Source organism: Anser brachyrhynchus (assembly GCF_964034855.1).
Source record: "Anser brachyrhynchus genome assembly, chromosome: Z".
Lineage (NCBI taxonomy): Eukaryota > Metazoa > Chordata > Aves > Anseriformes > Anatidae > Anser > Anser brachyrhynchus.
In genome coordinates, this window is record NC_137697.1 from 56,543,709 (window position 1) to 56,556,537 (window position 12,829).

Sequence of the window (12,829 nt, forward strand, 5' to 3'; positions counted from 1 at the left end):
TTGTTCTCCAGACCCCTCACCAGCCTTGTTGCCCTTCTCTGGACTCTCTTGAGCACCTCCATGTCCTTCTTGTAGCGAGAGGCCCAAAACTGAACACAGTACTTGAGGTGCGGCCTCACCAGAGCCAAGTACAGGGGGACAATCACTTCCCTCGTCCTGCTGGCCACACTGTTTCTGATACAAGCCAGGATGCTGTTGGCCTTCTTGGCTACCTGAGCACACTGCTGGCTCAAATTCAGCCAGCTATCAACCAGTACTCCCAGATCCTTCTCTGCCAGGCAGCTTTCTAACCACTCATCTCCCAGGCTGTAGCTCTGCTTGGGGTTGTTGTGTCCCAAGTGCAGGACCCGGCACTTGGCCTTGTTGAACTTCATACAGTTAAGTTTGTTAGAACTATGTAACAAGAAGACAAAAAAATGTATTTCTGCATATAACCAATACCTTGGATAAAAAAATGGTTATAGAAGAATGGGCAAAATAGAGAAGATTTACCCTATATGTGTTTCTGTAGTTCTGCCTTCACCACTGAACACACATCTAGCTGCCAGGATATCATCATAGCTAACATCAACAGGATGTTCTACTGGATAAAATGCCTGAAAGAGAGGATGATTCACTCTAATTAGTAAAAGTGTCTCATTGACGTCAGTTTACACACAAGAAGAACAGTACTACATGTCTGAAAAGTAATTGCAGTAAGGTTTTTATGTCATAATGTGATCACAATAATACTTATCGGTATTCATGCTTAGTGGCACAACAACGTGCACGAGTGGAAACATTATGATGCAGACCTGTGGGTACGTGACTGTCAGATAAACTTCTTAGTTTTAAATACGAACAATTAAAATCTAAAGCTATAATAAAAAATAAATAAATAAAACACAACAACAACCAACCTGTGGTAGCTGTGGACTCTGTCTACCAATTAATGTCCATTGACCATTTCTCACTCTGTATCCACTCACTACTTTACCTGTAATATACAAACACGTACAGGGATATCAGATACACTTCTAGAAAAACATGTTGCAGGTTCAGCATTTTTCAATTAAATACTTTAAAATCCTAATGTTGCAATAAAATTCTTACCTAGTCTGTGTGTATGAACTCTGTAGGCAAAAAGGTGCATTGGAAACCTTTTGTAATGGCAGGCAATGTCTGCATCAACCACTGTTAAAATATGATGGCAATAAACACATAAAAACATATTATTTACTAAACAGAGGAAAGCTACACTACTGTACTTCATTCAGCGTGAAACTAGTTTACAAAAAGCATACCTACACTGGACAGACAATTTTAAAAGAGGATGGATAATATCTTTTATTTCTGTAGTATCTATCTCAAGACATCCTAAAATAAAAACAAGTAAAATGTATTACATATACTTACTTTCTGTGATGATCCAAAATGGGGCTGAAACTTAGTAGCACTTTTTACAGTGTACACTACCACTATTTAATGAAGTAAAATAATGCATTTTCTTATAGCATGCATTCAGGGACATTTAAGATATGCTGTGATAAACAAATAGTCTACTCAGGGAGAAATTAAAATCAACATATAATTCTAAAGCAATATAGTTTATAATGAAGGCCTGATTTTAAGATTATATAGTTATAGACCCACTCTTACAGATTTAGATACAGACATTGTCAAAGAGGTGCGGTACAGACAACATCTGCAAGCTAGGAGTTAGGTGCAGGAACAGTAGCTAAGGGGTAGCCTACAGAGAAATTCCTCTGCAGATGCCTCATAGAGAAGTATAAGGGGACTGGCTGATGTTTTCATGTGTGTATCAAACTTGATGCCTTACTTAAGGACAACAAATTTGAAGGAATATGAAAAGGCAGTAACAGTACTTGTTATTAACAGGTATAGAACTGGTTTTGTTCTCCCTTCTCTCATCCTATCCAACTGAAAAATTAATTTCTACACTAATCACGTATTTCTGTAGAGGGGAAAAAATAGTTGGATATTTTTAGATTAAACAGCAAAATAGCTTACTTTTCAGTTCAAACTACAAAGAGATTTCAAGTTGCTGAATTCATTGAATAGGTGGGAGCCAGCTGAACATTTAACCACATCATCCTATTTGGGCAGCTAAGCTGTAACTGGGACAAGTGGCATCTTCAGATATCTAATTTGAAACTCAAGTATGGCAAAAGAAAACAAAACTTCAATGTTCAACTTCAAAACTTCAACTTACTTAAAACAGAACATTCCAGACTAGCTTGAAAAAAATATTAGGACTATTCAATCTGAGTTTTAGATACATTCTACCAAGTATGATTCTGAATAGGAACTGATCAGAAATTTCATTTTACAGTGTTTTTTTCAACATTTTGACCTTTTAACCAACCAGGAATATAGGAATACAAATTTTAAAGAGCAGCTCCTTACTGATAGAAATTCATTTATTGAAACTGACCTTTTAAGTAAATCACAAATATACAGCATGAACGACAAATGTAGATAAAAGAGTCCAAACCTTATGGATTTATGGGAAAGGGGAGAAAATAGGTAGGGCCTTTTTGGTAAAATATTGCTTAAGAGGACAATAAATCAAATAAATAGGTTTAAGAATCCTAGTAACTTCAATGCAGCACAGATCATTGTTGTTTTGTACATTACTTTCTACAGTATTGACTGCCTCTGCAGATGTAGTCATTAGGAAATATGATACAATTATCACTATTTTTTAATGATTTGTTTATTTTAACAATTAACTCTTCCATCAGCTGGTCTCAAAAATATTTTCTTCCACAATTGACAGAAAAAAAAAAAAGAATCATATACTGAAATTACATATCACTTTGTAGAATTACAACTTACCTTTCTCGCCTGGAGGTATTACGGTGCTCACAGACATCATGAGATACATTCCAGCAATCAAAGGCTGCCTGCAATTCAAAACCCAAGCTCTTCTAACCAATCTCTTTGTAAAACCAGACTGCAAGTGACATGATATGTTCAATACCATTAATTTCTAAATATTGGATTACTTTCAAAACTAGTCTACAGAAAAAGGAGCCATTACACAACACTTCCCTCTTTTTACATATGGACCTACAGTTTTTAAAGCATCTGCTACAAAGCGTATGAAATAGGACAACATGATTATCTACATAATTGCTATCCTCTTCCCACATTTCTAAATGTGAACCTTTTAATCCGGTTTAACTCAGTCCTTATAGCAATCTGTCACCAAATCTCATAGCAGGAATAAAAACTTTTGCTAGCAGATGACACATGGCTTCGTATTGTAAGTATGTAATATTTTTATTTCACATTTTTTTCAAAGAAATCTAAAGGTTTCAATGTCTTCTCTATTGATGAAAAAAAAGTTGTAATAGGTATATATTTTAAATGTACTTACTTTTGATGTGTCAGATGTAAAGTTACACCAGAGCAATCCTTGTGCTTATCTGTACAAATTACAAAACAGTTTAATCATCAGAAATGAATGCATGCAAAAGTACTGCACATAGATAACATTCTTCTGGTGTATAACAAAAAAACAGCAGACAAGTTTTAATCTTACTGTTTTCAGTAAAACATTCATACTGTGTAAATATTACTCAAATTTGCACAAACCTGAACAACACGGGGCTGCATTTATAGTGAAGTCTGTACAAAGTTCTTGTGGATGAAAAACTAAACTTGTCTTTTGACGCTAGAAATTGCAGATCTTTATGAACTAGCATCTGGGAAATGAAACCATGACATTTTTACAATAGCAAGAAAAACTACTTGGCATCAAAAAAATGTATTTTGACAAAAATTAGAAAAAAGATTTAGGGATAAATTTTATTTTAGCCATTTATATATGTTAGCCAACAATGAATAAAACAGAAAACCTTGTAATAAAATTGGCATGTGAACTTGAGATATCTGTACAGACAATGGTTACGTTTAATGTTGGATAACCTATAAAGGCAGTAAAAACCCTACTAGATATTAGGCTTTACTTTCAATATATTCACAAAATAGACAGTCACTATTTCTACATAATATATAATTCGCTATATGTATTATGAGAGCTGCTGATCCAATCCCATTGGATTTCCGTAATGTCCACTGTCATGTCTCCTGAGAATTCCTACTTTCTCCAGCTTTGTGTCTCTCAACAAATACTTCTTTATCTAAAAATCTGAACCAGTAAGTGACAGCAGCGATGCCTTTACAAATAGCAATGAGGAAAAAAAAAAGCCAGTCTTAATTGTATGGTAGCTCTTTCATTTAAACTACCTAATCCCGTAGCTGCATTGAATGAATTAGGAAGGCATGCCTAATTAGAATTTTTGAAACTAAGCGCAACTAAGCACAAGGAAAACTGCTGAAAATTCAAGTGGTACTGCAGAAAGAAAAGAGGATCAATACAACGCAGATGGAATTAAGTAACAGTTAGGGGACACGAAATCTGCATGGATGAGCAAGGAGCTCCTGGCAAGACACAAACAGAAGAAGGAAGTATATGGAATGTGGAAAAAGGGACAGGCCACTTGGGGGGAACATAGGAACAAGGTCAAAGTATGCAAGGATGTGATGAGGAAGGCCAAGGCCCATTTAGAATTAAATCTGGCAAGGAATGTCAAGGACAAGAAGGAGGACTTCTTCAAATACATCAGTAGAAAAACAAAGACTGGGGAAATGTTGGCCCACTGCTGAATGGGCTGGGTGCTCTGGTGAGAAAGGATACGGAGCAGGCAGAGTTGCTGAACACATTTTTAAATTCAGTCTTTACTGCTAAGATCAACCCTCAGGAATCTCAGACCCCGGAGACAAGAGAGCAAGTCCGGAGACAGGAGGACTTTCTCTTAGTCAAAGAAGATTGCGTCAGAGATCATTTAAGCAAACCTGACATCCACAAATCCATGGGCCCTGATGGAATGCACTCACACGTGCTGAGTGAACTGGCTAATGTTATTGCTAGGCCACTCTCCATCATCTTTTAAAGGTTGTGGAGCACAGGAGAGGTGCCTGAGTACTGGAAGAAAGCCAATGTCACTCCGGTCTTCAAAAAGGGCGAGAAGGAGGATAGAGGCAACTACAGGCCATTCAGCCTCACCTCCATCCCTGGAAAGGTGATGGAATAGCTCATCCTGGAGGTCATCTCCAAGCATGTGGAGGAAAAGAAGGTGATCACAAATAGTCAGCATAGATTCATTTGTGGCTAACCGATTTGATAACCTTCTATGATGAGATTGACTGGCTGGGTAGATGGGGGGAGAGCAGTGGATGTGGTCTATCTTGACTTCAGCAAGGCTTTTGACACTGTCTCCCAGAACATCCTCATAGACAAGCTCAGGGAAGCGCGGCCTAGATGAGTGGACAGTGAGGTGGATTGATAATTGGCTGGATGGAAGAGCTCAGAGGGTTGTGCTTAGTGGTACAGAGTCCAGTTGGAGGCTTGTAGCTAGTGGTGTCCCCCAGGGGTCAGTACGGGGTCCAGTCTTGTTCAGCTTACTCATCAACCACCTGGATGATGAAACAGAGAGCACCCTCTGCAAGTTTACTGATGACACAAAGCTGGGAGGAGTGGCTGATACCACAGAGCATGTCTCCACTGGTCACAAACCAAGGCGACTGAGCCATCAATACCTTAACAAGCTAGTGGAAATTCATAAACTGGAGAGGTGAGACCCCAAATCATGTTCAGGTTTTGTACAGAGCAAATCCACCGTGATGTTTATGCTGCTTGTGTCACGTGCGTGTCTAGAGTGCAGTTCCTTCAGTAAATGCCAGCTGGTAGGATAATCCTGTAATTATTCTTTAATTACGGGATTGTTTTCTTTGGCTTTTTTTTTTTTTGCGTTTGGGTGTGTGTGAATAGTAAACTACAGCAAGGAGTTCAGAGATCAGATCTGCATACCGAAGAATAGGAAATAAATCTTTACAGTGATCCCCACTCTCTTAGCATGCCTGTTCAACCCACTTCATGGTGAATCCAAGGTGAAAAAAAAATAAAGAAAAAAGACAAATCAAAACACCAACCCAACCCAACCATCTTCGTAACATCTGGGGCAAGGTGCTAAAGGCCCTGTGGGGCAGATGGCCCATGGTGATGACACTGAGTGACGGGCTGTGAGCCCGCAGCCCTCGCTGCTTATCTTGGGGCACCAGCAGAGGCCATGTCACCTTGCTCATGCCTGGACTCCAGCTGAGCATGTGTGAGGCTTGGAGCATTGAGCGAGGGTTTGGTTGAGCTGTGCTGTGGGGCTGCTGGCACCTGCTCTCAATGCTCGTTCCCTGCAGCCATTGCCTGTGTCTCCCCGGCCCTGCCTGGCTCAGGCAGCCGGGGCCCCGTGTGGTGCGCTTGCAGCAGTGGAGGTGAGCTATGCAGGGACACAGGCCTCAGGGCTGCGGGTGGGGGGCACGGGACAGTGCAGCTGCAGGGTCAGTGGGTTTTCTGCTGAGGGGTTGGGGCATTGCTGCTGTTCACCCCAGCACAGCGAGTGACTCTGGCCTCTCCCCCTTGGGCAGTTTGGGACACCCTTTGGCAGCTGCAGCGCCAGGGCAGGGGAGCAGCTTCTTGACCTCAGCTCTCCCCAGCCCACTGAAGAGCCCGGTGGTCATGGATGTGCCATCAGACTGGACCTGCCCAGCCTGTGGGGACAGTCAGGACGATGTCACCTAAGAGACCCCGTCTCCACCAGCTTTGCTATGGCTATGCACTGTGGTGGGCAAAGAAAAATCCAAGTTGCCCCCTCTGCAGGAAGACAATCAACAGGGCGAGGGGGAATGGGCTAAAGTTGTGCCAGGAGAGGTTTAGGTTGGATATTACGAAGAAATTCTTTACCAAAAGGGTTGTTATGCACTGGAATGGGCTGCCCAGGGAAGTGGTTGAGTCACCATCCCTGGAGGTATTTAAAAGATGTTTAGATGTAGAGCTTAGTGATATGGTTTAGTGGAGGACTTGTTAGTGTTAGGTCAGAGGTTGGACTAGGTGATGTTGGAGGTCTCTTCCAACCTAGATGATTCTGTGATTCTGTAAAATACATCAGTAGCAAGAGGAAGACTTGGGAGAACGTGTGTCCACTACTGAATGGTGCAGGTGCTCTTCTGATAATGGATACACAGAAGAAAGACTTATTGAAGCCCTCTTTGCTTCAGTCTTTACTGCTAAGGCCAGATCTCAGGAATCCCAAACCCTAGAGACAAGACAAACTATGGATAAAGGAAGATTTTCCCTTGTTTGAGTAGTACTGGGTTAGAGATCATTTAGGCAAGCCTGACAGCTTGCCAGGTTGGATGGGGCTTTGAGCAACCTTGCCTAGTGGGAGGTGTCCCTGCCCATGGCAGGGGAGTTAGAATTAGATGGTCTATAAGGTCTCATCCCATCCAAACCATTCTGTGATACCCACAAATCCATGGAACCGGACAGGTGTGGAGGGAGCTGATGGATGTTACAACTAAGAAACTCTCCATCGTCTTTGAAAAGTGATGGAAAACAGGGGAGGTACCTGAGACCTGGAAGAAAATCCATGTCATTTTAATATTCAAAAAGGGCTAGGAGGACGACCCAGGAAATGACAAGCCAGTCGGCCTCACCTTCATCCCTGGAAAGGTGATGGAACAGCTCATTCCTGGAATTCATCTCCAAGCATATGGAGGAAAAGAAGGTGATCAGGAGTAGTCACCAAGGAGAAATCATGCTTAATGAATCTGATAGCCTTCTACGATGGGATGACTGGCTGGGTAGATGAGGGGAGAGCAGTGGATGTTGTTGTCCACCTTGACTTCAGCAAGACTTTTGACACTGTCTCCCAGAACGTCCTCATAAACAAGCTTGGAAAGTGTGGGTTAGATAAGTGGACAGAGAGGTGGATTGAGAACTGGCTGGATAGCAGAGCTCAGAGGGTTGTGTTGAGTGGTACAGAGTCTAGTTGGAGGCCTGGAACTAGTGGTGTCTCCTCAGGGGTTAGTACTGCGTCCAGTCTTGTTCAATTTATCCATCAATTACTTGGATGAAGGATCAGAGTGCACCCTTAGCAAGTTCGCTGATGAAACTGTGAAGGAGTGGCTGACAAATCAAAATGCTGTGCTGCCATTCAGAGAGACCTGGACAGGCTGGAGAGTAGACTGGAGAAGAACCGCATGAAGTTCAACAAAGGCAAGTGCAGGGTCCTGCACGTGGGGCGGAAAAACCCCATGCACCTGGACAAGTTAGGTGTTGACCTGTTGGAAAGCAGCTGTGTGGAGAAGGACCTGTGAGTCTGTTGTGGTTTAACCCGGCTGGCAGCTAAACACCACACAGCCGTTCGCTCACCCTCCCCCCTCCCTCTCTGGGATGGGGGAGAGAAACGGGAAAGTGAAGCCTGTGAGTTGAGATAAAGACAGTTTATTAAGACAGGAATATAATAATAACAATAATAGTAATAATAGTGATAATGATAATAGTATTAATAATAATAATGTGTAAGAAAACAAGTGATGCACAATGCAATTGCTCACCACCCGCTGACCGATGCCCAGCCTATCCCCGAGAAGCCAGCCCCCCACCCCGGCCAGCCACCCCTATATATTGTTTAGCATGACGTCAAATGGTATGGAACACCCCTTTGGCCAGTTTGGGTCAGCTGTCCTGGGTCTGTCCCCTCCCAGCTCCTGCTGCACGCCTAGCCTGCTCGCTGGCAGGACAGAGCGAGAAGCCGAAAAGTCCTTGGCCTGGTGTAAACACTGCTCTGCAACAATTAAAACATCAGCATGTTATCAGCGCTCTTCTCATCCTAATCCAAAACATAGCACCCTACCAGCTACTATGAGGAAAAATTAACTCTGTCCTAACTGGAACCAGGACAGAGTCCTGGTGGACAACAAATTAAGCATGAACCAGCAATGTGCCCTTATGGCCAAGACGGCCAGTGGTATCCTGGGGTTCATTATGGAGTGTTGCCAGCAGGTCAAGAAATGTTATCTTCCCTCTCTACTCAGCCGTGGTGAGGCCACATCTGGAGTACTGTGCCCAGTTCTGGGTCTCCCCAGTACAAGAAAGGCATGGAGATTCTGGAGACAGTCCAGCAGAGTGCCATGATGATGATTAGGGGACTGAAGCATCTCTCTTAGGAGGAAAGGCTGAGAGACCTGGGCTTCTTCAGCCTGGAGAAGACTGAGAGTGGATCTTACTGAGGAGTACAAATATCTTGAGAAAGGATGTCAAGATGATGGGGCCAGACTTTTCGGTGGAGCCCAGCAACAGGATAAGAGGCAATGGGCACAAACTGAAACAAAAGATGTTCCATCTGAATGTAAGGAAAAACTTCATTACTGTGAGAGTGCGAGAGCACTGGAAAAGGTTGAACAGAGAGGCTGTGGAGTCTCCTCCTTGGAGATCTTCAAAGCCTCCCTGGACATGGTCCTGTGCAACATGCTCTAGGTGACCCTGCATGAGCAGGGGAGTTGAACTAGATGACCTCCAGAGGTCCCTACCAACCTCAACCATTCTGGAATTCCATGAATTTCTGTCTGTCTTTCTTAAGCTACATGTAATATTGCATCATATACAGAGATTTAGGTACCTACATTTCGTACAACAGAGTGAATATTGGTTTGGTAGAGCACTGACAAACGCACAAGTTCACTTGCAATTACGCTAGAAGTATTTTAACTACTAGCACACACACATAAAGCTAGCCAGCCAGTTATTGTCACTGTATTGACCATGTTTTAGGTGTTTTATAAAAACAGCCGAATGAACAATATACTGCATAAAATAGAATTTTTCAGTAAAATACAACACAATCTTGCATACCGCATTTCTGTGCAATCATGTGAACTGAAAAATACTAGACATTGATAAATTAATTTAAACTTTAAGATAAAAATACTCTCATTTCAAATAGTCTTTAAAACACCTTTAAAATACAGACTTCAAGCGCTTTAAGTTACTTTTTAAAACTGAGAACAAGTTTTTCTAAAAACACAGTCATCACATGGCAAGCCATTTGCTGGGGGTGGCAGAGAGGAGGTAGAGAAGAAGATGATGAGGCTGAAGAAGAGAAGGGACTGGACCAAATAAAAGACTAAGTTACAGCGGATAACAGCAGGTGACAAGAATTAAGGTATTGTCAGAACTGGCTTTAAACAATGAAACAGGTTACAAAGATAGCAAATGATGGAATGTGATTAACCTGTTTTAACTGGTTCTGAAAGGTATTATTGACAACTTAATTACTTTGATTCTGGAGAATAAGGTTTATATTCTCACGTGCTGGGAACTACTAAAGTAATAGTACGACCGGTTAGAAACAACATTAATCTTTGTTACAAGGGCAGGAAAAAAAAATCTAGGGATTGGAAGAAAAAATTATTTTTTAAATCAGATTTGTGATTACTTATACAGAAGAATGAATCATGAATAGTGTGACAACTGTACCTTATAACACTAAAACCCAAATTTTAAATTTTGATAGCAGAGCATAAAATGCGCACCTAAACATGAATATTTAAATGTGGATTATAGCTAAGAGAAAAGGAAAGCATAATTAGCTTAACAACTAGTTAATGAAATGAAGGAATATCCTTTTTACAAATAATTGAAAATGAGCGTTGATAAATTTTAACTATATTTTTCTCCCCCAAATGGATAGGAGGTGGAATTGGGTGCTAATACATAAACAATTACTACTTCAAGCCAAATATTTTGTATTTACGATGATTTACAGGTCAGAAAATTAAACTCTGAACAGTGTTTCTGAATTCTTGATACACTACTGGAAGCATAATAAGGTAACTGAGTATATTTCATCATTTGTCATCTATTCTGTATTGCAACAACTGTGCAATGACTATGCAAAGTGTAATGACTATATTCTTACATTTTGAAAAGCCACATTTATCAACAGACATCTCATTCCATACAAAAATAGTTTCAGATAATTCTTGAAGTTTAAAAGTATCTCTAAAAGTAGTCTAAGGTTCTGTATTATATATTTTTGAATGCAACAGTCAAGGTTTAGGGGACTTTAAATTACTAGGACTTAAATTACTTAAATTATATTTTCTCCACTGGAATTTTCACAGGCAGAATAAATTAGAAATATCTTCTCACAAAAACAGTAAAAAATGTAATTACTTTTCACTTGGCTTTGAACTAAAAGGGGGTAGACTTGAAGAAATTCTTTACTCAGAGGGTGGTGAGGCACTGGAACAGGTTGCTCAGAGAAGCTGTGGATGCCCCATCCCTGGCAGTCTTCAAGACCAGGCTGGATGGGGCTTTGAGCAACTTGGTCTAGTGCGAGGTGTCCCTGCCCATGGCTGGGGTGTTGGAACCATGTCTTTAAGGTCCCTTCCAATCCAAGCCATTTTATGAGTCTACAATCTTATGAATTTTTGAATGTGCATTAATGAAAGCCAAATGTCCACTCACAATAATAAGCATATTGCCATTCTTGAAATTATTTTAATCTTTTTATGAAAAATACTGTCTCCATGATTTACGACTTTTAGAATTGCAAACGCAGATAGTGTATTTGACTGGCACGTGTATGTCATCATCCCCACCAGCTATTCAAGTGTGGTTAGCCATTTTCACGTGTATTTGTTCCAACTTCCTTAAATACAATGCTGAATTATACAGTCACAAAGGAGTTTCTCCCTAAACTTAAGATTATTCATCTATTTCTTCATTCATTTAATTCACTTGATCTCAATCTTTAAAACAAAATAAATCTGTTCACCAGAGATAAAGCAAGTTTATAAAGAAGTTAAATTAATATACAACCTTAATTACAAACATGCCAGCTGATGTTTATCTTTGTGAGTGGTACTAACAGAAAAAATACTTTGTGCAGATTTTGTAAATATAAAAACATTTATACTCTGAATTTCTCTAACTGATATAACAACGAACAAAGTTCAAAAATACCTACCTCTAAATGCACTGATATCACCGTAATGTACCTGGAGTACAAAAAACTTGCCCCCTGTTTCTCCTCCAACTCTGAATCCAACACCTAAGGGAAGGAAAACACATTAAACTAAATAAAAGGCAAGTTTTGCCATCCCCGTAGCATTTGCTAGATCTTTCATCTCCCAATCTCTTACAGTTTGTACCCTTCACAGGTAGTAACAATTATTATGAACACATGAAAATTAAAAGGAAACAAAAAGATTCAAAGTAAAATATTTTGAGTTGAAAATTAACATTGTACACTAAAAAAAATCTTGTGGAATTTATGAAGCTATGTTACTTGCTGAGAGAAATAACAATAGGCACAAAAAATGGAGGAATTTGAAATAAGTTCAATAATTGCAAAATACCACCATCACCAAAGAGATTTTTCTAAACCAGTTCTACAATTAAAATTCCTGGAAAGAAGCAGTGAAAGCAATTTCTACTTACACAGACACTAAATCCCACTAGATTAAAAACTGCCAGTGGCAAAAGCCATGTAAAGTGGACTGCAGCCTCTCTGTTCACAGTGATATCGCTATGATTAAAAAAAAACCCTCCATATATGGTATTTATGAGCACCTTAAAGACAAGAAAATTATTACTAGCTGAGGTTTAACAGCAGAGCAAACACCAGGTTTTCACAGAATCCTCAAAGTGTCAATTTTTTTAACTGACATTTTAATAACCAGATCAATTGATATTTCTGGTGTAAAAATTGATTATTTCAAATAAACTGCTTCATGATACTGCTCCCAATTATGAAATGCGGCAATAAAAGATAAAAGAAAAATAATTTCAAATTCCAGGTATTTTATATACATACATTTATTTATATATAAGCTAATACTTGCTAGATGTTTCCAGGACTACTAGAGGTAATTAGAAAAAAACACTTCTCCCTGTTTCCTAGTAGCCTACAGAATTTTA

General features: G+C 40.1%; 1 protein-coding gene across 16 annotated transcripts in view; it reads right to left on the reverse strand.

Annotated features, from left to right (window-relative positions):
* Window positions 1–12,829, reverse strand: part of PAM (peptidylglycine alpha-amidating monooxygenase) — a 140,846-nt gene that overhangs the window by 45,582 nt on the left and 82,435 nt on the right. For all 16 annotated transcript variants that reach the window (XM_080572790.1, XM_080572788.1, XM_080572789.1 and 13 more), the window contains 6 exons: window positions 11,877–11,960; window positions 3,383–3,431; window positions 2,839–2,906; window positions 1,093–1,173; window positions 900–976; window positions 493–596 (listed from right to left, as the gene is read on the reverse strand). In XM_080572790.1, the coding sequence (XP_080428916.1) occupies window positions 493–596; window positions 900–976; window positions 1,093–1,173; window positions 2,839–2,906; window positions 3,383–3,431; window positions 11,877–11,960 (463 nt within the window). The remainder of the gene's footprint in view (window positions 1–492; window positions 597–899; window positions 977–1,092; window positions 1,174–2,838; window positions 2,907–3,382; window positions 3,432–11,876; window positions 11,961–12,829) is intronic.